General features: G+C 34.9%; 1 protein-coding gene across 4 annotated transcripts in view; it reads right to left on the bottom strand.

The window, feature by feature from the left end:
- The window catches only part of NBEA (neurobeachin), a 486,311-nt gene that overhangs the window by 60,032 nt on the left and 401,067 nt on the right, over positions 1-25,212 (bottom strand). For all 4 annotated transcript variants that reach the window (XM_054387432.1, XM_054387415.1, XM_054387443.1 and 1 more), the window contains 3 exons: positions 22,490-22,602; positions 12,597-12,737; positions 5,754-5,873 (listed from right to left, as the gene is read on the bottom strand). In XM_054387432.1, the coding sequence (XP_054243407.1) occupies positions 5,754-5,873; positions 12,597-12,737; positions 22,490-22,602 (374 nt within the window). The remainder of the gene's footprint in view (positions 1-5,753; positions 5,874-12,596; positions 12,738-22,489; positions 22,603-25,212) is intronic.

The raw sequence follows: 25,212 nt of genomic DNA, 5'->3' as shown, positions 1-25,212 counted from the left end.
AATAGCAATGCAGTAAAGCTACTGAGAAGTGTGAAAAATAGGTAAAATTAATATTATAATAGACATTTCTTGTCTGTAAATGTGATCTCTAGTTTATTTTAATAGCTATACTAAAACCCCAAGGTATAGTTAATGGTATTATATGCCTTATGTCCTTATATAAGAAAACATCCCCAAATGCGTTTTCTAATTTACAAGCCTGTGACAAATCCAAGCTGCTGAGAAATTAAACTTTTAAAAATATGTCTTGGGGTGATAAAGGACCATGATTAACTCTATCATAGCTGTACACCACTTGCATCAAATCTGACGTTTCCGTTTAATATGTTTTGCTAAGGGTATACCATTTTATGGCCTCCCAGTGAAATCAAATCCAACCCAGACGTTTTCACTTTTCTAATATAATTCACTTCAAGGTTTTAAAGCTGCCATTTCTTTTTCTTTCTTTCTTTTCCTCCCAAAAGGTTGATCCCCTGGCATCCATTAATTCCATGAGAGCATAGTACTGGGTCAATGAGTCAGCCATGAGTACTTCCATTAAATGCGTTAATTCACACTAAGACATCTTAATGACATTTTGTCAGAGCTACCTTTCTAACTTCTAACCACACTATTCAAAAAGTAATATAACAAGTTTGAGAGGCATTAGGAAAGATTAGTGCCTGAACAGGAGATTCTGGGTAAGTCAATGTCACCAAAAACTGGAGCAGGGAGGGGGAGGTAGAAAGTAAAAAATGTGAAAGCTGACTGGCCAAGTTATGGTCATTTCTGGGTGACTTGCTTCCTCAAAGGTCACTTTGTGAATGCTCATTCCTCCTCCAGCTTGCACTGATTATCTCAAGAGAAGGTGGATATTGATAAAGGGAGACAATAAAATAAACTCTGTTATCCAGGTTCTCCCTTGTGTATTACCACTCTAACATAGCACATACCATTCACGGTAGCTGAACAGGTTTCTTTGAAAATGAAACAAATCAGCCCAAATGTAAGGAATAAAATTGTCTGAGTAGATCTTTAATCATCCATTGAACAATAAGCTATCATACACTACATTTCCAAAGTTTCTTTACCTTTTGACACAATTCAGGATGAAGCAATTACAACTTTTTTTTTTTTTTTTCCCCTCATATTGATCAAACTACTGCCACAGCCCTCTTTTCATTAGCTCACTATGAAACCATTTAGTTCCGGGGGAGACTGCACATACAGAGAGAGAGAGAGAGAGGGAGAAAAGGAGGGAGGGGAAGGGGAGAAGGAGAAACAGAGAGGGAAAATGCCAGAGAGGACACATGTGCCTGAAAAAAAAGGAAACTAACCCACAGAATTGCAGCTTCCTAACAAGACATATATTCTTTTGCAAATGTCAGGTATTTGTTTTTTAAATATTAATGCAGAATTTCCTAAAAGTGGTTCGGATGTTTCCTATAAAGCTACATTCAGGCTGCAAAAGAACAACCACTGGAAATGTCCAAATTGCTTAAAATCTCAAATGACTTGTTAAAACTGACCTACTTCACAAGCACTTAAGAATAAAGCACCTCAAACACCTTCTTTGTAAACAGCAACTAAAGAAACTATAATTTTATTTCCTTTTAAAAAAATTTAAAAGGATTTTTTTTCATTAGACATTGTTAATAAAGACCTACAGCAACTCATATTACTAGTTAATACAGTAGTTGCACACAAAAAAAAGTGACCATGTTACAACATACAAGATTGAAGTATGTCAGATTAATTCATTACACACACTGTTTTTAAATTATTTCACAGCCTGTGCCACAGTAATTTATAAGCTTAATGAGATCAGAGATTAAATGTACTTAGAGCAGCTCAGACAAATTTCAAACATGTGATAAGCAGTACATGAATAACAAACACTTGCTATTCTTAACAGTTTTCAAAGGTTGCTTCTTTGATGGCCATCCTGTATTCCACACACCAAATATTGATAAAAAGACTCAAAAAAAAATCTTTAGGGTGGGAAAACAATTTAGAGTGTGCACATCATGTGGGAATCCACATGACTCCCATTTATTTACTGCATGTGCAGCCAGAAGAAACTACACAAATATACAGAACACTTTGACAGAGAACACGCTTTAGGGTTTTGTGCTCACACACAACCTCTATACATCTCTTGAGCACAGTATTTATGTTCTTGCAGGACTGCTAGATAAATATTAGAAGTTGCCAGACAGCTGAACATGAATTTTGGATGTTTCACAGTTGTAGAGCTGAAGGCTCCACAAGATAGTGGTTGCTCTTAGGAAAGTGGACAAAATGGGAAGAGATTTTTGAGGGGATTTCTTGGTAGTTCCCTAAACCTTACAGATTTTCTGGTCTCAGAAAAATGCTTGAATTAAAATGCACAAAAACCTTGTAAGATATTCCAAGCAGTAGCACAACTAATCTGAAAAAAAATGAGGTATTTGTAGTATTAATAACAGTTTAGTTTTCCATCCTTTTGCAGGATGAACTCCAAGGCCTCAGGGAAAAGTTGGCCCTGATGTCATGGCAATGAGAAATGCAGTTCATTATGATCTTCAGCAACAAACAAGAGCAACAATTAGCTACTTTACTCATTCTTGATTTATCGCTAAGAAACACAGACTCTACAAATGGAAAAGGCCTGAAGGGTCAACTAGCATATCCTCTTGCCAATTCATGATTGTCCCTGATGCTTTTCCACTGTTTTGTCTGTCTACATTTCTAAGATTGAGAATAAAGGGTTTACTACATCTCCTTTTGAGGACATTCAAATTCAGGGAATACTAAATTTCACTTTAACTCTATTGGTTAAGCAAGCATTTTACAAATCTGATCCCTTTCCTCTGAGGCTTAGCTCCTTGTTCCTTAACAATTCTCTTCCCTTTCATATGTTTGCATATTTCATAGCATTTTTGTTACCACTTTTAGACTTAATTACTTCACATATAAAAATATTTTTCATTGTGTGTCCAACTCTTTCTGTGCATTTTCTGCTTTTCCTATGGCTCCCTCTAGTTTGGATGTATATATCTTTTTGGATATTTACTTCCACTACTTAGCCCTAGCAAAGAAAGCACTTAAAATTTGCTTTATCCAGCATGAACACATAGTAGAAGTTGAATGAGGAAAAGGCAAAAACTTGTGTTCTCAAAGAAAATAAGAGCTTTAGAGGAAATGGATGACTAACCAGCTTGTTCCACATGAAATTTAGATGCCGTAAGATATTCTAGCTGTTTAACATAAGGACACAGCTTCAGTCTCACTATAAGCTTTCTGCCATCCTGCTGATCTTTAAGTTTCCTTGTGGCATTGGCATACACTGCTTAGGCTACTGAAGTGTACTTCAGTAGACTTATTCCAGTAGTGTCTTTGTATTAATATGCAATAAATATGTGATAATGACTTTGAATGCTGGTGTTAAATACATTTTAAAATCTCTTCTCATTTCTACCTTTCTGTGATTCTGTGATTTTTTAAATAATTTTCCTTTTTTATTTAGATAGCTTACAAAATTTTCTATTTGCTTTTTACACCCTTTTAAGATTCAGTTTATTTTTTAATCTGCTTCTGTTTATCTATGTTTCTATTAAGCTCAATCAATTTGTAACAAATCAATTCAAGGTTAATTTCTAAACCCACCTTCTCTGTATCTTCATTAATTAACAAACCTGTATTTTAAATAGCATCTTTAATCCCTAAAGTAACCCTGAACAGACAGATGAGGGATTATGTAGAGGAAACATTGGCTAACATACCTCATCTGTGCCTCCCATATTAGATTTTCTGTCATGACTTAGCTCCAAATAGCATTTCTGTTTCTACTGGCAAAACAGAAATGTGTATATATCTAAATCTGTCTTTCAGGCTGTATGTTAGACTCACAAATGTATTCTAGGATACAGTATTTTACACCCCTTCCACCAGTGTAATTGTTACTATTTTATCCATGTTATCCCAAACTCCCTTTTCTAAACCAAATGACAATCAAGTACATAGCTACCCCACATCTTCATCTTTTGGCTTCCTATTCTGAAGGTAAGAATCTAGTTTTGAGTATCTTTTTTTTAAATACTTGCTTTATTTTATTAACTCATGCTTTTTAAATACAAATACATTTTATAATGCATTATCCCTCCATAATTCCTGCATCCTTGCAATAGCTGGCAGCAGCACTTTAAATTATCCCATTTAGTTCACAGGATATCTTGTATTTTCATACAAACATTTCAATTCTTTGTTTTAACTCATTCAGCCTCTAGTTTAGGAGCAATCCTTTCACTAATTATATACCCCAGTTGAATACCATCCCTTCCTCTGTCCACAGATATTCCTTTATCTTCTGAAATGCCTTCATGTACTTAACTGCCCTCCTCCCGTGTACTAAAGCCAGACAAGAAGATTACAGTCACTTCCAACTGTCTTCCCTTATTCCTCACTGTAAGGCTCTTATCTTTTGTTTCAGCCCCACTCCTAGGAAGCCATTTCCTCAGACACTCTTGTGGAATTCCAGGAAAACTATATTTCAGTGAAAGGAAAAATCAAAATGTCAGCACTTTTAATTTGAAGAAATAGCTGCATTTAATATATGGTAGATGTTAACGCAAAGTCCTTCCGAGTTCTGACATTTTCTTACAAAGGTGACAGGGACACTATTTAAAATACTATTGACTTCCAGAGAAGCACAAATAAACCTGAAATGGGTTGTAAACGGTTTAGGTTAAATTATTTTATTTAAAAAAGCATTTTCTCCCATATGTTAAGATGGCCATATAATTTAGGATTAGCTATTCCAATCATAACATATAATAATATATAATAACATGCTTTCTCCACATAGACTTCTGAGATTGCTGGAATAGTTAAGCAAACAGGAGCTCTGGGATAAAAATAAACCTTTTGTCAAATTAAGTAAAAAATACAATGATAATGAGATGTTGACTTTAGTATTTCCTAGTATGAGTCACAGTATCAAAATACAGGAGAGAAATATTCACTTTAAAATAAAGTATTTTTTTTAAAATGTGCCATTATTGGTATACTGCAAAGATAGCCTTTGCCTACTTAATTACTAGAAAATTAGCATCAAGAAAGGACCATATTATTAAACATATGGTTAGATTTTGGGTTCTTCCTGGTAAGGTCTCGTGTATATGAACAATAGCCCTTTGTATTTAACAATAGGTAAGGAATAACAACAGTAAAATCACCCTGCTCTCCGGCTGTTTCTGTATATTGTGCAGAAGTTGTTTTAATCTAATGTGTATTGTTGCATAATATCCCCAGGCACACTCAAGTAAAAGCTAAAGCTGTACAGAAAAGCCAACATTTTAAATGGGTCTTGTCATTAATGCTTTATTAATTGCCCGAGGCAATGCAAACCCAGAGCTAGGCAAGCTATAACAATATGACACTTTAAGGTCAAATCCAATTCCTGCTGTGTTTTATGGAGTGGGCCAAATATTGAGTTAACAGCGGGAAAGAACAATTTATTGGGCTTTTCTCCATCTCCTGATTATCTGATCTAAATTAGATCAGTTAGGCTGTTTTTCTCTAAAAACAAAACACCTTTTGTCTACTCAACTTCAAAGAATCTTTGATTGCTTCTGTTAGAAAAAATAAACTATAGTAACAACCACCTTTTATTTAAACTATACCTAGCATACTGAATATAAAAAATATGAAATATAAACCCCTCTGTCCCTACATAAATCAAAATACCTTAAATGAAAACATACATTCATCAGTTTATTTAATGTATATGTTACCTTCACATCTGAGGTATCTCTTTGGCTGTTCCTCCAAGACCTGGCTACTGAAGAGAAGGTTCGATCTGGGTGGTCAAACTTGCTATCATTTGCATTTAGAAAGAAGGTTGTAAAGGGCTCCTGTAATCAATGAAATGAAGATGGATTAAGAAAACAGCAGAAGGAATCATGCAGCAGGTCCTAACAAAATCCAAATGACTTTTGTAGATCAAAATACTTCAGAAATGCAGAACTGAAGAAAAATATGGCACCTCATAATTATATCTATGCATGGGTACCTGTACCAAATAGCTCAGTACTTTATTGGCACTAACATATTTTGCACACACAAATCCCAACTTCTGTCAGGAAAGATTATTTAGTATATTTATTCTTTCATAAATCTAATCACCCATCAGTGACAGACTTATGTAGCTCAGCTCCAGTTCACAGTGGCTGTTCACTTCATTGCAACCATCATAAACACCTTATGTGTTATTTATATTACCCTGTTTTGTTTACCCCTCGTAAGACGGTATTCCAAAATAACATTTTAAACAATCCCCCTCCTGAATTTTCTGTTTGTTTCATTTAATTTAGAAAACCTCAGTAGGATCCACTTTGCCTCACAGTAGGCTGAATAGCTTTATGGTCATTATGAGGCAGACTATGACTAGAGGATATCTAGTCTTATTGTTACCGATGAAATATTTACAGTTTTTTGATTTTGCTAATTCTATATGAAACCACACTTCCAATACTTACTAAATGGAAACAGCTATTAACTCTTGGGCAGAAAGAGGTCAAATCTTAGTGTGAAGAACCTAACAGGAGCAAATCTTTCATTTGACAGCAGAACATGAATACCCAGGTCTTTCCCATTCCCTGGTTTTCCAACACTACTCTAGTAGCTCTCTGATTCAATTAATAATTGGCAATATGTCCACATGGATGGAAACTGTTTCTTCCTCGGTGACAAGTCTGATGGGGAATGTTTTAAAAAGTGTCACTTTAGTTAAATTCACAGCCAAATTTATTTACTTGCATGACCTGAATATTTGGAAATGTTAATATAAGCAGTGTGTAATCAGCAGATCATAATTCTTATTACGGGATTGCCCACATACTATTTGAAATTTATTCTACATGTCCTCTGATTTCCTTGTATGAAACTTTTGACTGAAGCAGGGAATTCCTTCATTAATAAGGAATTTTTGAGGAAACTACATCACATTATAGACATTGTGTTTTAATTATCCAAGATTAAAGAGGACTGAAGTAAATAATTTTCTGTATCATTTAAGTGCAATTAGAATATATATCTATATCTATATCTATATGAAACTCATGGATGCAATGGTAGTGAAAGAATCCAAAAAGAGGAAAAAAATGGAAGAGGGAATTCAGATTTCCAGAAAACACTGTTTCTCCAGTCTTTACTCCAATTGTCTTCCCAATTAATCTTTTCTATCACACACAACAGTCAATAGAGGCTACTTTCTTTAAAAGAAGAGAAAATCTCTAACTTTCTCTCTCTAAATGAGAAGGAATGGGATTTCTCTCTTACTGTCATCAAGGTGTGACAGAACTTTTTAAGTAGCTCAAGGAAATGGCTTATATTTGAATAATTATTACATTCTTTTTGAATTATTTTTTTCCTCTAGGGACAGTATCTTAACTTTCAGTTGTCTGTCAGTGAAAATATGGAATAATTTCATTATGAGAATGCAGGACATTCTACTTCTAATGGGATGGTGTGTTTTTTTCCTTTTGTGTTTTTCTCTTAAAGCATTGGTGATTTATTTTAAAGAGATACATTCAAAACAATAGGAAGCAATCTAAGAAATACACTTTCACCATTACATTTATTCCCATCAAGGAATCCTAATATGTGTTAAATAATTAATTTAATTAAAATACAAAACCATCACAACATAGTTTCTTGTTGGAGGACCCCAACTCCCATTGCACAATAATTTTGTGGTCATGAATATTAAATGACTGCATGGCAAGTGAGGAAGAGGTTTATATTCTGAACAGAATATTAAAATTTAACATTAGCTCAACATGATGAGCAGTATAAAAGTATCACAATGATCTGAAATATTGAAAGAAATTAAGTTTTAATGTGTCTAGATTTTACAGTGCTCCATATAGTGAAAATGTAAAATATAAATGAAGAAGTGTATGATTCAGACTGAGAGACTGCAAACAGAAAACCATGTACACAGGAACTGGATTATATTAATTTATCCTAAAATCCATTAATATTATATTTTTAATATCACATTTACATAAATTCTTTTAACACTGGAATTATTTTAACTGAATTTCTGAATACATTTGCAATACCAATCTTTGCAAATTATGCTGTTTTTCTAGCTTATTCAGACTGAAAAACTTTCTATGTTGTTGTCCGAGCACAAAAAAAAATCCATCTACTACCAATCCCTATCTATCTTTTTTTTCTTTATAAAATACATGTAATTTGTTATGAATATCATTGTGGAGCAGATTGTGGGTCACTTCTGAAATAAGAAGCAGCTGATGGATTAAAAAAGGAAAAAACCAGAAAAATGATGTAATTACAATAAATTATGTAAAAATATTAATCCAAAATTCCATGACAACATTCTTTTAAGCATCTGAGACAAATATACAAAAGCAATAAAATTCATAATCAAGGATTACACTTTTAATAGCTGAGCACTACAGGGTGCCCTATTATGCTCTCCTGCTATGACCTGTTGTGCCTATCTTTTTTGGATTTTTAATCCTTAGCAGAAATGCAGAGCTTTCACTTGCTTTATCTCAGACCTCTCACATAAATGTAAGATAATTTTTATTCTCTGCAAAGTCAAGTGCTTATGTTATATAAATACAATCCATATCTGTATTCAATATACTCATTTAAATACTGTTATTCTTTTATACCGATTACTGTCATTTCATGTAAAGGTTTTGTTGCTGTGAAAGCTATAAAGCTGCACAATGTTTTCATTATAACCCCATCTCACTCCTTCCTAATATTCTGAATAAAATTCATGCCTTGTTCACTGCCAACAAGATAAGAAATTTGTGGAGTACTTGATTACAATGAATACAAGCTTGAGCTGTGGGAACAAGGAATTTTTCCATTCAACAGAAGTTCTCTCCCTCCATTCCCTTTTACAGCACTTAGTCCCATTTGAATTACTTACAGTGGGAGCAGGGGAGAAAGGAGGGAGGGATATGTCGTTCTAAGACATCTTATGTCAAACAAAAATGTCTTTCCAGTCATTTGTAAGAGGAGAAAAAGAGTATTTCAGGTTTTGTCAGAGTGATGGAAAAAGAGTATTTCAGGTTTTGTCAGAGTGATGTAAACCTTTTATCTGATATATCTGCCACTGTCATGGTCAGACCAACCAAAAAGAAGACTCAGATTCGCTTCCATTTACAAGAAAATTTTCACCTTTGAATCACACTAAAAACTCATTTCAGGCCTGACTCATAATAAATTCAGAAATTCTTCTACCTTGTACAAGTATTTAGTCATTGTAACAAAAGCTGGAAAACAATTATTCTCTACAAAGTCTTTGACTACCCACATTAGAGAACCATGCTGCCTAATACTGGTCTCTGTTTCAATGAAGATGCAATTGATTCACATAAACACAGCTTTTTCAACAGCAGCTACTGAGAGCATCCAATTGCACCATAACTGTAGCCTCTTTCACCTAAAATCTGAATTCAAGTCAGAATTCATTATTCTGCCTCCTTTTGTGTTTTCTTCTGTCTACATTTCAAGCTGACATTCTAATCACTGGAATATATAGCATTTTGATGTAGCATTCTTGGTTTAAAATATTCTGCCCTCTGAAACTTAAATATTCACTGGTCCAGACAAAGCACACAAAAAAAGATTACTCTTGAACCAGGTAGTAAGGTCACCTAGCCATAAACTATGAATATTTAATTTAATTTATACAAAAATGGAACTAACTCAACAGAACAGTGTATCCCTTTCCAGAAAACCTTTTATTCTGTTTGCTGGAACAAACCTGTTGGTAATGTTGGCTCCTTCAGAGCAAGTACAATTTCTTGGGTTCAGATTTAAGGATGTGTAATGTACAAAAGTGTTTAACTGTGGTTTGATTTCAGTAACATCTCAAAAAAGGCTAAGGCAGTATTATATAAGTCATGGTGTTCTCTGGTAGTTTTATCAGCACTACTAACCTGACTGAACAATAAATAAGGTTGACTTTCACATATGTCTCTGTAAAGTTATTATCTGATCTTATCTGATCTTATCTGAAGCTTTGAAAACACATTAGTAGCTCAGAGCTTTTGTTACAGATTATACTCCTATGAAGTATAATGAAAGGCAGAAGAACAAAAATTAAAAATAGAATTATTTTTTACTTAGAAATACGATACTGCAATCAGTGTTTTGAAGAGAATGACAGGAACCAGACTGCACCTGTCAAAGTCAAAAAGCAAGATTCAAAAATATTTTAAGGTTTTGTGGCATATACACAGCACATATACTTCAGGGTGGCTGAAATTTCCTTGCCTACTGCAAGTACTGTTTCCTCCAACACAAAGGTCTAGGCATGGAGTTTCTCTACTGGATCCCTGTCACTCTGTACTGTTTTGTTCTACTTCTGTGTAGGCTACCTCATTCTCAGTATATTTTTTGTAATAGCTTTTTGGGTTTTTGTTTGCTTCTTGCTTGCTTGTTTCCCTCTTAATTTCTTTTTTTCTTTCTCTTTTCTCTTCTTTGGCCTGCACAGTCTTCTCTCACGATTTTGCTTTCCATTCCTCTCTTTCGTTCTCATTTTGTGATACTTACTACCAAAAGCTCTGCTGTAATACACTCCTTCCCATGAATCTTCTCCAAACTCTTCTCTCTGAATCTCTGCATCTCTGACTGCACCTTCATCTTCCTGGACTAGACTATAATTTACCTTTTTTAAAATGTTCTTACACAGTCTTCTTCACAAACTCACACGCTAGCTCAAAAACTTCATGAGCAAGAAATTCTACTTTAACTTCCAGAAATCTAACATAGCCTTATTTCTTAATTTCACTGGCATAATGTTCTCCCTTAGGATTTTAACCCTTTATTTTGTAGCCAAAAATACTTTTCTAAGTCACTATGACTCTATAATCCCTGTAGCTATAATCTTTTCCAGTCTCTATACACGCTTATTTTGGGTTTCCATATGCAGGCTTATTCAGTCTCATCACCTTATTTCCTTTTTCCTTTATCCAAGCTTTAATCTTTCCTCATCTCTGTCTCCCTCTCACTTTTGTTGTCTCCTTTTGCTAGTGATTGCTCTTCTTTGCTGGTGACTCTTAATTAAAGAATTTTTAAAATACCTATCTAGGTGTGTCCTCATATTTAAATTCTCCCTTAGCTGTTTTCACCTTCTAGCCATCAGTAATCGCTTCCCTGAAAAGTACTGCTCTTCCTTTTCTTCCTCCTATTCTCATGTATATTTTTTGCTGTAACAAACATAATTTGTCACATCTACACTGCAAGGCCATCAAGGCAGAACCTTTGTCCTCTCAGTCCCTTAGTGCAGAATAGAAAAAGAGCAAGAACATCTACAATATTACATAAACAACAGTAGTAAAAATGACACGGCATTAGCTTAATACAGGAAATGAACTGTCCTTAGTGTGTTGTACATTCAGTCTGTAAGCAGACTTTCAGACCTAGGAATTTGCCAACTAGCAAGAGAGAATCTTTTGTTGAATAGCAGCCAAAATTAATAGGTAAACATGCAAATAAGCCCACTGGTTTTAATACACTTCAAGGCAATGGAGAAGCACATGTGAACCATAAAATGTAGTCACAGTACATGAATAATTTAGCAACTTTTAAAAGGAGTACAGTGATCACCCCATATAGGAGTGTAATCAACATTTAGTTTCCTATTGGTTAAGAAGAATTATATCCTGAACTCATAGACACGTGAACCCTTCCCTTCCAAGCAGAAAACCAGAACACGTCTAAGGGAAGCTGAGATGAGTGAAAACTCAGATGTGAGGCTTTTCTGCAGCTCTGCTGTGCTTGGTTATGTGCAAAACATGCTGAGAATGCACCTTAAGAGACAGATTTTTGCTGGAAGGGTGTAGTTTAAGGTCAGTAATTACATAGTGACTCTTATTTTTCATTAATCCATGTTTCTTTGTGAAACCTTAAGCCTGTTATCATCACTCCAGTTTTTTTGTAAATCATTGTGTTAACATGTAAACTAAATTCAGATTCATTGTATCTTTGAAGTTTGGCCCACTTCCCTACATCTGATTTTGAGTTTAGGATTTGAGCAAGAGGTTTGCAGAACTGAAACAGAAGTTTGAAATTAGCATCTATGATTTTACATTTCTGAAAAGTTATTAATTCACTGACATGCCTATTCATTTGCATAAAATATTACTCCATGCTGCTTTAACATAAAACTAGTTCTGTAATCCCCTTCTCAATTTGACACAGTTTAATCTGCTTTTTCTGGAAAGGTTTTTCTTTAATGTTGTATATATTTGTCTCTAGCTGAAAATAACAAACAAGTAACATCAACTTTCTGTCTAGAGACTTTTTAAAGATTGATTTAGTTTTAGATGGATTTTCTTTGTCATAGGTGTCCTCACAGCACCACAATTTTGTCTCTAACTAAATCTCAGATTATTTGGGTAGGAAGAACTCCTCATCTCTGCAAATGTGTATATGCAGCATACCTAGAGAATTTCTCAGATTTTATGGCAGGGATGAACAAAGAGATTTTGGTAGAAAGGTACTTCCATTTTAAAAAATAGTGGTAAGTGACAGAAGAGATTCTGGAGAGATACCACTGATAACCAGGATGCAGGAATACTTACAATACGAACAAGCCAAGCCAGTGTAGAAGTAGATGTAGAGTAGTGGGTGTTGTAATGGTAAGGTGGAGTCTGATCATCTTCCCATGTCTCATACCGTTCTGCATAGAAGACTGCTCTCTTTGGGTTCAAAGCACCAATAGGCTGCAAAGGGATAAGAGGTCAAATACAACATCAGCTGAAGAGCAGCATGTCTGACATGTCATAGGTTAATTCTGCATTAAAATTTAGTACATAGGAGAGTCTGCAACCAAACACATTCCGTGCTGTTAGTAATCCCTTCAGATTTTTTGTAATCTCAGAATTTCTTTTCAAAGGCTTTGTGAGCTAAAAGTCTTATGAGATTCCTTATTTTAACTGACCAATATAATTGATCCACGTCTGCAAACTTTCAAGACCTTCTTGAAGTATGAGTTGTTTCCCAATTAATTCAGTAACATTGTTCTGGAAATAGACTTCTAAAACTGCATTTAAAATGCATTGAGGCCAAACTAATATTTCTGTTGCTGTCATTCACCATAATCACACAGCTAATGAAAACTGACTTTTGCTCACACAGGATACTTTATAATGCACAGCTCATGATGAAAAGATTTCACGCAGAACTGCTGATGGTGTCTGGTGATCCTAAGCAGAAATACTTAAAACCCATGTATAATCCTGGAGGACTGGATGTACTTTGTGATTGAACAAAGCCACATTTTACTGAGCAAAACAAACAAGCTTTGTAATTTAAACCAATAGAATTTGGAAATTATTCATGAATTCAAAGTCCAATCTAAGCATACTTAACAAACAATCTATACAGATTAGGTGGAAAACAGAAGAAACTTCAAGACAGTAGTAGGAACTGTTGGCTTTGACATGTGTAATTAGGGCATACATGCTTTTCTGTGTGGTTTGGTTTGGTGTTTTTTTGACACAGTCCATCATGGGATTTATTATGCTAAAATGTATTTGTTACTGTGTCATACAAAAGTCACTGGGATAACAAAAATAGAACACAAAGTAACTAAAACGTTGTAGCAAGTATATAATTGATCTTAAATCTGTTTTTCTAGATGAGACAGTAGAAGTGTATTTATTACCTATCTGCAAAGAATCCTCAGATTTTAGCTTCCATAGTAAAATTAACCAAACACACATAGTTTAATACTTAGAGAGCACAATCTATTCCCCACACCAAATAACTGTCAAACTTACTATAATTTTAAATGATTACTTGATTTGTATTAAACAAAAATTAAGAGTTAGAATTGATATTACTAAGAGAATTACAACAGGAAAACATATTCTAAAGGACTTTGACCCTTCTGAAAATGCTAACAGGTACTCTCGCATTTCATTCCACTGCATAGTTTTTCTATTGAGTTAAAATCCAAAGTCACCTTTGGAAATACCCACACAAAGTCAAAGCAGTGTATTTCACAACACTATATGTGCAACTCAACAATTTTAAAGCTTCAGTGCTGCTATGTTTTTTTGAGATGGCTGTTAAAAGGCTGACGTAGGATACGATGTTTTCCATTTTTACATATTAGAACTTGCTTTTAAATAGCAGTGTTTGATGAACACTTATATTTTAAAACATTATGATTTCAGTAGTTTTCATGTGAAACACTATGGATACTTAATACTTTGCTGTGCCTTAGCAATGTTTATAGCTTTCTCACAGGTGTAAAATGTATGAGTAATCCCCATGCACCGGTGTTATCTAGAGCAGACTGTGCTGCAAGACCTCACAAAACATTCTTGAAAAAGAAATATGAGCTTTCCAGCCTTGTTTTCCAACTACTAGGAAAAGAAAGAAATATGTATTTGCATTTTTTTAATACTCAGTTTCATTACACACCCTGCCACTGTAAGGAAACACGCTGGCATTATTATATCCTGTAAGTCACTGATATATAAAAATCATTGTTCAAACACTTCTGTGAAAAAGCAATTCATTAAAAGACATTCTTTCAATATTAGACTGACTAACTGTGCAGATATGTGCTCACTTTGCTAAATCATATCAGGACTCTGAGTTGCTTTGGGGACTGCATGGGACCTGCTGATACTGCCCTCATTAAGGTACTGTGCATCTACTTCTCTGGCAGAGTAAATTCCAGTCTTCCAACTGCACATTTCAAAAGCTAAGGCAACAATTCACATCCCTCTGAGAAGGAAACACAGAATGGCAGACAAATCAGTGAGGCTGTATTTTGTAATGGAAAAACACCCTAAGATTATCTCTTCCATCCACTGTGAAGGTTCCTTTTACCTGATGTTACAGTGAATTCTGAGGCTATGAAAGACAGAGGTGTCATCTGTCACATGTTGATTGTACATATATGTTTGAAGGCACAGTACAGAAGATACAGTGATTAATGCAAGATTGAAAAACAAAACTCGAGGCTCTTCAAAATATATTTGAAATTGCTCAGATGTCTTTCATCAAATAAGCTATGTGCTTTCATTCTTCTTTGTAGACTGATTATGGTAGTAACAACTGTGATGCTCAGAGATAATAGCAAGGCATTTCATTGTATAGACTAGAAAATTTTAATGCTGGTTTAATCCATACTTTTAAATAACTTTTAAAAAATAAAAATGTGTATATATGTGTGTGTGTGCGTATTTAATGAACAAAGTACTTTCTCTCAAGAACTTGACAATAATTTTCTGAAGTCACATAAACCAGTACTGCAAGCACACCATCATTTTCTAGCTTCTTCAGAGAGAAGTGTTATTTCAATTTAAAAGATAAATATACAATGTTGTAAAATGCTACACTCCCATTTTCATGGAAAAATGCCAGCACAAGTAGCTAAAATAATCTGCTTTCAGAAGACACATGTTCAGTTTATTAAATGATAAACCTAAAAAGCTGTATTCTGAAGATTAACTTCATCCTCATCAATATTCTTTTCAGAGTCAGAATCCATTTTTCTTTCAATTACTTTAGGATTCATTTGAAGAAAAATGCTGAAATGCACAATATATCTGCTGAATAAAATGGACTCTTTAAGTGAAATATCATGAAAGTCATCTTTCTTCTCCCATGCTATGGAAACAATCATATGAAAATCTCTGGGAAGAATCTCTGCTGGGAATTACCCATCCTTGCCCCAGAGAGAAGGGATGACAGAAATGAAGAGGTGAGGTAGAGCTTGTCTTCAGCTAGAAAGTCTCACACTGACATCTCGGGACAGATCCTGGATTGGATGAAATAGTGATCTGGATGGTAGTCTGGGATTTGGGAGAAAGAGGTTCATTTCTGTCATTCCACAAAGATTTGTAGTGTTGCCAGCTAAACTGGATTGGAATGATTGAATTTGGACTGAAATGCATAAGGAGCAAGATATGCCGCATCACATCTGCCTCTGCTACGGTGGCAGGCCTTTTATAGGTTTTGGTGCCACAGAGTCAGACCCAGCTAGCTGTTAGAATGGTAGGCCACCAGACTAAGGAAAAATTTTTACGTGCTCCACATCTCTTACACCACTGATGTTTCATTTTCATTGCCAGAACGATCCAATTTGACTAGTTAAGTATGGCTTGGTTGAATAAGAAGGTTATAGAAAGATAGGTGTTGGTCTCTTCGTCCAAGTAACAAGCCACAGAACAAGAGAAATGACCTCAACTTGTGCCAGGAGAGGTTCAGACTGGATGTTATGAAAAATTTCCTCTCTGAAAAGGGTTGTCAAGCAATGGAAAAGGCTGCCTAGAGAGCTGGTTGAGTCATCATTCCTGGAGGTATGCAAAACGTGTAGACATGGCACTGAGCGATAAGGTTGTGATGGACTTGGTCCAACTTGGTACAGTTGAACTCGATCTTAAATGTCTTTTCCAACCTAAATGATCCTATGAAACTGCTTAGGTATGACTATAGCTTGCAATACAACACTGGGCTAGAAAACCCTGAGCTAGCTCTAGAGGAGTTGGCATGCAAACGTGGCACCGTTTATGCAGAGATGACAACTCGAATCTCAGAAGTAGTGCAGCTGTCTCAATGCAGCACTTCACAGGGAGAAGAGTTGAGAGCTGCCCATGCTCGTACAACTCTGCAGCTTCTGATTCAGTGTCACATCAGTTCTCTCTGGCCTGTGGCAAAGAAATACAAGGAATATCTGATCCCTCTTTTCTCCTCTTCTGTGCAGTAATAGAGAGCCCTATGTGAACCACTTCTCTGTGCATTAATAGATAGGACTTAAATCTCCCCTTATGTAGGAAACCATACACATTGAAAATGCTAACAGGAAGTGCTCTAATCTCTCTTTTTTGTTGTTGTATAATTAAACAACTTGTTTAACTACAAGTAGATAAGCTTCTGTGTACCAAACAAGTAGGCATTTTCTGAAAGGGAAAATTTCTGTAAATAAAATAGCAGGGAGTAAATTCAGAGAGGTGTACCCCTGATCTCCTTAGTAGTTTTTGAATGTCTGTGTGGTAGAATGCTGTTACCCAAAGAAATGGTAACAGTGCATCCTTTGGTAAAGACATGCATTTTCTGTAAAGCCTTTCTGTACAAACTAGTAATGAACCTAGTTTTTTTCTGATGAGGCATATATACTGTTAGACAGCAAGTTCTGCAGTAACGGTAATCCCTTGTATTTCACAAGAAATATGAGTATGGAGAGTTTTGGTCACTTTTCTATAGTGTTACAGTGCTGTTCTCAGTCCAGAAATTCAACTACTAACCTTTTAATCTGATACCATGTCTATAAACTGGAGATAAATTTTATTTACAGCTCAGTCCCTCTATCTTCACATAATGGAAGAAAATTACTTTATTTTCACTTCAGTGAAATTCTACTGCTGTGTAAACTAGCTAAAATGACTTGCACAAACAATAAAAAGGAAAAGCTCAATCCATGTACTATGTCTCAGTCCAGCACCTTAACCATAAGAGCAGTACAGAAATTGAATTTGAGTCAAACAAATTATTCTGAACATTAAATAAAAAGTTATGTCGATGCTTTATAAAATGCTTTTCCCAAACACTCAGTTTGTCTATTTATTTAAAAAGCCTTCCATAAGGACATATAAATAATATTAACTTTTCTTAAAATGGTTTTATAATATATTCTTTACTCCAACCAAGCAAAACAACTCACTGTATGACAATGCCTATTCAGACATTTCACTTCTGATGTACTAAAAGCTGCTGTTTGGGTTTATTTTATGCTTCTTTTTCCATTTAAAAATAACATAAGTATTTCTTTTACTTTAACATTGAAAATACACTGCGATTCATGCCATTCTTTTTTATCTGGCTAATCTCTTCAGACATCTGGCCTTTGAACCTGTGTATTGTCAATACATCTCATGTTTATATCCACTGGACATGTTATCTTAGCTCATGTAATATTTACTGTTTTGCCAGCTATCTCAATAAAACTACATTCTCTCATGAGGGCAAAACTGAATGTAGCATCCTATTTATGCAGCCACTGAAATACTCTGTTTATCTTGACTCTAATTCATGCAGCAGCTACCTTATCAGTTTATCTCTTTTTTTTTTCTTTGACTCTGAGTGAATATAGACTGAGATTTTCCTGTCTGCTGGCTTTTTTTAAAATCCCACTGAACAACAACACTTAAGTAGGACATCTTAGGATGGTACTTTAAAGTTTCAAATACATCCTGATTTTATCCAAATTTGTCAACAGTTTTCTGCAGCTTATCATTATCAACATTACCAAATATAACAGTTCTAACAGACCAAAAGTACCAGAGTTTCACTTGTCATGTGAACTTCTCATTTAAGGCAAGGCAATATTTAATTGTGCAGTTTAAACCAAGTGAGAATCACACTAATCTTTCTTCTGATGGTAGAGTTGTGTGTGGAAAAGAGAAGTTTAAGGTACTCTCCAGTAAAACTGGTTTTTCATAAGCCCATAAACTCCATTCCACAACACACATATTTTTGGAAGTATTAAGCGTGGTTTGCCTTGAAATATTCACACTTCGAGACATTCATTTGTATTATTATATTTAGAAGCCTTAGGGCTTTATCACTTCCTTTTCTTGAAATGGCACAATAATAAGGAAAAGTGGTTATGCTTATCATCACCTGTCAGTCAAACACCTTCTATATTAACAAAATATAATTTTTTCCACTGAATGAATGGGTGTGTAATGTCTCATACATATGTCAATATTAGAATTACTTTGCCTGGTGAAGAAATAATTTTATTTACCAGTATGTAGGACTGGAAGTAAATGAGGAGAAATTCCCATTTACACTTTGATGAGCAGGGACAATGCAGCATGTCAAACCCATGCATTTTCTGTAATTTAGGAGTAGAAGTCATACAATTTGGCACAAACAAACCGTATCACATTTTAAGTGTGCTGAAACCCCAAATCCCTCAGTGCGCAGTACAGGCTGAATATGCGTTTCCTGTACTGATGTTTAATACCATTGGTATTCTTCCAAAGGAAATCTCACTAAAGAAGAAAATAAGCAGATCACCTAGTGGTTTGATAGTGAAAAGATAATCTATGTATCTATGACAGCCTCTTTCATTAGCTTTTCATCCTGTCAAACAATAAATATAACCTTTAACCTTGTATATGTAATGAAAAAAACTTGAGCCTACATTGTCTAATCAAATGAGAGGCCCAATATTTCCTACTGCTGCAGTACCTTCCATGCCCATAGGTCCTGGCTTTAAATCTTATGTAAAAGGGAAAAAAAGAAAGCCTTGATAGAGGAATTTCCAAACACCTCAAAGAAAAAAGGGCAGAGGAATTGTCTGACTAACATTTAAATACAATTGATCTGAGAGAACAAGCAACAACTGGATGTAAAAGTAGTATGATAAGGAACACTACATAGAACCAGAATTCAATGGAATGGAAAGGGCAAGTTACGTGTTCAAGATAGCTTTGCACAAATGTAAATAATTAAGTCTGAGGTAAATGCAAAAGGCGCATATTTTAATGCTGTGACTGACATCATAATCAAGCCAAACATATCCAATTTCATTTACACAAAACATATTAATTGCATTTGTTGTGTATGCACTTAGGACTTGTGATATTGCAAAAGTGATGTATCACTTTTGAGCATAGGCATCAAAGTTTAAAGTTAGATATAGCAGCTACATTTAACTACCAGAACTATTTAAAATCAGTGATGGCTTGTCTTTTCATTTAATTGCTTTTGTGGGCTTTTACCACATATGTAATGCCGTTAAAATTCTAAATAGTTTCAAAAGACTGTTTGAGTGGTATTAATTGCTAAATACTAAAGACAGAGGCATTGTGAAACCCAAGAAGGTCAAACTTGCAGGAAGATAGAAGGTCAGGAAGTGACAAAGGAGATTTTATCCATCAACAGCTTAGCTGGAGGTTCTGATTTGCCATCCAATCTGCAAGAACATTTCTCCATTGCAGGGTGAAATCTGACAGAAGGAAGTGGCTCCTCATGGAAAGGATACAGTGTGTGTCTGCCCCAGAGGTCTGGCTGAGGCTTGATAGCACACCCTGGTTCATTAATGTGAACAATAAATCACTAACTCCTGCTTTTAAGCACTAGGCTACTCAAGATTCGCCTCCCTAACAAGGAAAGAGGGGGCTGGCTTACAGATATAGGACAATATAAAAATGATTATAGAATAGCCAATGAAATACTTCAGATACATTCTGAAGACTTTTACTGGTAATGCAGAAAACAGGATGCAAGTAATGCATAACAGCTCAAGTTCACAAAGTAAAGTATTTTGTATTAACTGGCCACTGCCTTTAAAAAAAAAATCATTAATCTATTTTTTGTTTTAAAATCATTGTGAAATCCATCAGATGTTATTATAATAAACATTGAAAAAAATTTTACAATTATATCCTTTTTATTCTGTGGGATCCCACAACACTTTACAGATCCCAGATGTGTTTTCCCACATGTCCATTTATAAATGCATCCCAGATATTGCCAGAAAGAAAAGGCTATCTGCCTTAACTAGTTCTGTGTAGGTTTTTTTTTTCTAGTGGTCAAAAACATAGATTTTCCAGAAGAAACTGCTGGTAGCTTTTAAGTAAGTGAATGCAGTTACCAAATTGGTCAAGAAAAGGTCTTCAGATAAAATATTGCTGTGCACATTGCATGGATTCTTGAAGAAACTTAAATAACCAGGGACTTGATTTTACATTTCCTTTCAAGGGAGAGCACTACTAGGAGCACAATGCAGTGATACTTAATAAGCTATACAAGCACTAATTCCATAATGAGTCTTAACTAACTCATGAGGAAAACCTATCTATTCAACTATCACAGTACTTCCTGTAGCAATTACACACTTTAATAGACTACCATAAAAATTTGGATTCAACCAAAGTATCTAATGAAGGACTCATGACACACTGCCTAATCTTGTTGCACTTCACCACACGCAGTGCTTTTAATGCCAGAAATAAATGAGTTTAAGAGATTTTGAAAAGTGTAAGCATCTTAATGAAAGGTTTATCACTATAAACAACTCTAAAGGAGAAATATTTTTATACATGCTAGGGAATGAGACAGGGCAAGATGATCATTGTTCTTTATTTAATTACTGTCTGTGGATTCTCTTGTATTGTTCCTGGCACAGATTACAGTGGTGTTACAGAACTGAAAAACACATTGTGAAACATACATATAATATTGTGAAAGTTTTACATAAGGTAAACAGAATCTCAACCAACTTGTTTACATTTGAACCATACTTTGAATGTAGTTTAACTTTTGTTTTCATTTACATATTTATTTATCTAAGAAAAAAAGGAAGAGGAAAATGTAGGTGTCTGTATCTGATATTATCCAATCAAGTCCTACACAAATTATTTTGGAAGTCTCACAAAAGCAGGCTTCCAGGAATGATTAAAATACATCTGGGGGTACTGCAAGCATACTTTTGCCAACAGGGATATGAGACTGTGAGAAACCCAGGGTGAGATCTCTCCATTGCTACCCAGTATGTGTGCTTTGCAGGAAGAGGAAACAAAAAAAAAATCAGGCATTCAGAAATTCTCATCCCTGACCAGCAGCAAATGGGCTGCAGAACAGGCCTTGGGAGCCATTTTCTCCTTTGCAGCCTCATTCTTGAAGCCAGCAAACTACACCTCCTGTAGTTTTGAGCCTCACAGCGCTACTGCAAGCAACTTCCCTTTCCTGGGAGAGGAACTGCAGCAAGGATGCAAGAAAGTTGTCATGACCAGACAACAGAAACCTCATGCTGCAGATGTTGCAAGGCTACCCACCTCCACTGGTAAGAAAGTGCATGAACCAGGAAAGATTCTTCCCATAACAGTTTCAGACTCTGGTTTTTGTGTTTATTCCAGTTGGCCAAAAGTAGAGCCCCTCAATATGCTTATGCTATGCTTGGCTGGGACACGCTTGCCAGTCTGTTGACACATTCAGAGTACCAGAGTTGGCAGTCTGGTGTCATTAAGAGAAACAAATACTAGGGACTGTGTTATTACAAAGCATTAACTGCCCAAGTCTGGTTGGAGGATGAAAAAACACAAATAATGATATAGACTAGATACTCCAGGGTATAAAATACAAAATGCTTCTTTACTGAATAATTATTAAACCAAAAGGAGGTGCTGCTCATCTAGTCACTGCAAAAAAGAGTGAAAAACTAGTCCGAGATTTTAATTCCAAAGGGTCAGCTTTCACAAACCAAGGGAGATAATTAGTGAGATGAAGTGATCCATAAGTAAGAAGGAACAGAAGAGGTGAAGGTTTTGAACCAGATCAGTCACTGACATGGAAGTACCATACTGTAAAGATTCAGTATAAAGTGACTGCAAAATAGAAAAGCCTGACTTTAAGAATAAGACCTAATGTAACTGGACTGTAAATATAAAACAAAATCTCTTCTTGAAATGGCTGGCTGAGTCTCTTTAATGGAATTGAAGCGTACCTTTGAAAGATCTCTGAAGTTGCCTGGAAGGGTCAGGTCTAACTCCTCAGATTCATAGTTTGTTAGTACCCATGGAAATACAGGATATTGGTTCAGATCATTGTATGTTCGTCCTAGTAAGAAAGAAAACATTTTAAGAATTAGTAAACAATGTCCACTTCTCCAGATGAAAAACAATCTGGTGGTCACTCTTTTTGCATCACGTTCCAAATTTCCACCACTTGACAGAATCAGGTATAAATCTTTCAGACAAAAATAGTTGTTTAGATGCACCTATCTTGAATCAGAGGTCAGCACAGAAATCAGCATAATATAAAGATCACAGGATCTTTCAAGATCAACTAAAATGTACCATATGCTGATATATTTCCATGAAGCTATTTTCATACCATGAATGTTGAAATTTAAACCCACTACACTATTATCTTCCTTGAAGCTGTACATGGTATCATTAGCTGGCAAAGATTAAATGAAACTCCAAATAGCAAGGGGCTAAATTTGAGGTTTGCAAATCTAGGTCTATCGTTGATAAATCATGTTAATCCATCATTCCCCATAGCTCTTCTTCACTAAAGAAGTGCTGATATTTCACTGCAATTGTGGAATCAAAGTGGTAAAACTAATGTTTGCTTTAATACTATTTTGTAACCACTTTGAAAATTACAAGACTTTTTCTCCCCACTAAAAGACAGAACTGACTGCTCAGGCCACTCCCTCCAAACATAATGAAAGAAACATTGATTTCATCCCAACAGCTCAAATATGCAAAAGCCATCTTTAGATACATGTTCAGAAGAATAACTGCAGCTGAAGTCAGCTGAAGATTATGAACTCATCACCAGAAAAAAAGTATGTTTGGGAAGGGTTATTATTTCTGTGCCAGCTGATATTTAGTATTATCTAACATTTCATTGATAAGACAAATGAAGTTGCCTAATACAGAACCATCCACCATGTTGATTTACTCAGAACCACACAATATGCAACATGAGTCTTAAAAAACAAAATCAGGTCATAAATATATGTGTGTGTGTATTTATATAATATAATTAGCAGACTGAAATAACCCAGGTTAACAATTCCCAGTCCTGTGGCAGATTTACAGCCCTGTCTCACTAACTGCTTCCTTCCAGATTCTGGACAGATTCCTGAGGTACAAAACCCGGCACAGGAAAACACAGGCTTCCTTGTTCTGAGTAGCATTTGCAGTTCTCCACAAAAATCAGTTCTGCTTTAATGAAATGTGAAACTTTCACTGCTCTACAAACACCTTATTTTTTCAACAGAAATTGATGAACAAGAAGCATGTTTCTATTTTGTACATAGTTTCATTGAAAACAGGAAAAGTGCATATTGTTAACAACTGTGTCCTCAGTTTTACATTTTGAACACACAGATGTTCACAAGAATATAAAAAATAATTGAGGTGCAAGTACAACTTTGTTTAAAAAGCAATGTTTTGCATCACACAAATAAAGATGGATAGAAACAAAACCACTTTTTTAATATTAACCACGAATGAATGCAAAACCATTCTTGGAAAGAATGAGCATGTATCAAACAATTAAATCAAGAACTACAACAGAATTTATTCATGTGAAGGAAGGAAAGGAAAGCTACTCTCTGGCAGAATATTAAATGGTTTCAGGTTTTTTTGAGGGGGCTCTACACATCTTGAAGTACAACAACTCTGCCTCATTTTCCACATCCATCAAAACAGAATACTGTTCTCTTTGGCAAAGGATTAATTACAGACAAATTGTAAAGTTTCTTGAGACTGCCAAATCTAAGGTTCCGTAAAATATGGCCTTTATAAAACTACACCTTTATATGAGAATTATTTTTCTTACCAACAGAATTCTTAATTAAATTAACAGAAGAGTGTGCAAAAGCTTCCACAAAAGAAAAGTATTTGTGTTTATGTAGACAACAGACTGGGGAAAGAAATGAGATTCAGGAAGGCAATGACTGAGATGCCTGTAGTCCATTACAAAGCATAAGCAAACAATGATCGTTCTTCAGAATCAGAAGTTTTCTGAAAAGAGTTCACAGCGATAAAGACCTTCAACTGAAAACACTTTATAGAAAAATTTGGAAAGGAGAAGACATCCTTTTGCAAAATTTTGAAAGGAAATTTAAGGTCATCCCAAATTACTTTTTATTTAAAATTGTTATTTTCCATATTCAGACTTTTATTTAATGTTGATAGTAATTTTATTAATTTCCTTTCAGTGTCAGTATTCAGTCAACAAGATTCTGACTTTTTGTTCTTATTCCACATAGGAAAATCATATATATGTAATAGCACAAGGAAAAAAAACAATCCTGAATCTAGCTGCTGTATGGTTTTGATACTTATAGTATGGATATACGAACAAATTATCACGTTGAATTTGCTCTATGACAGAACACTGCAATAAATGCATTTTTCTACCCCACAATGAGAAATAATTTGAAGGAGCTTCACTCTCAGCTTTCAGGTTACAAACAATGGACCATTTGTGGTTATCTATTTGATAAATATAACCATACTCTTATGAAAAAATAAAATATTTACTTCTTTACCACAATATTTATAAAATAAATGTTATTTATTAAGAGATTAACTGCTAAGAATAACTCTTAATTTGTTAAATAAAAAAGTCAGTGATTTTTTTCTCAATTCAATCCTTTTCTTTTTAGTATCAACACCATAAAATTACTTGAGAAGATGAACCACAATT

Source organism: Indicator indicator, chromosome 1, assembly GCF_027791375.1.
Source record: "Indicator indicator isolate 239-I01 chromosome 1, UM_Iind_1.1, whole genome shotgun sequence".
Taxonomy (NCBI): domain Eukaryota; kingdom Metazoa; phylum Chordata; class Aves; order Piciformes; family Indicatoridae; genus Indicator; species Indicator indicator.
The sequence above is the reverse complement of the archived record's forward strand: the minus strand, read 5'-3'. Positions and strand labels throughout refer to the sequence as shown.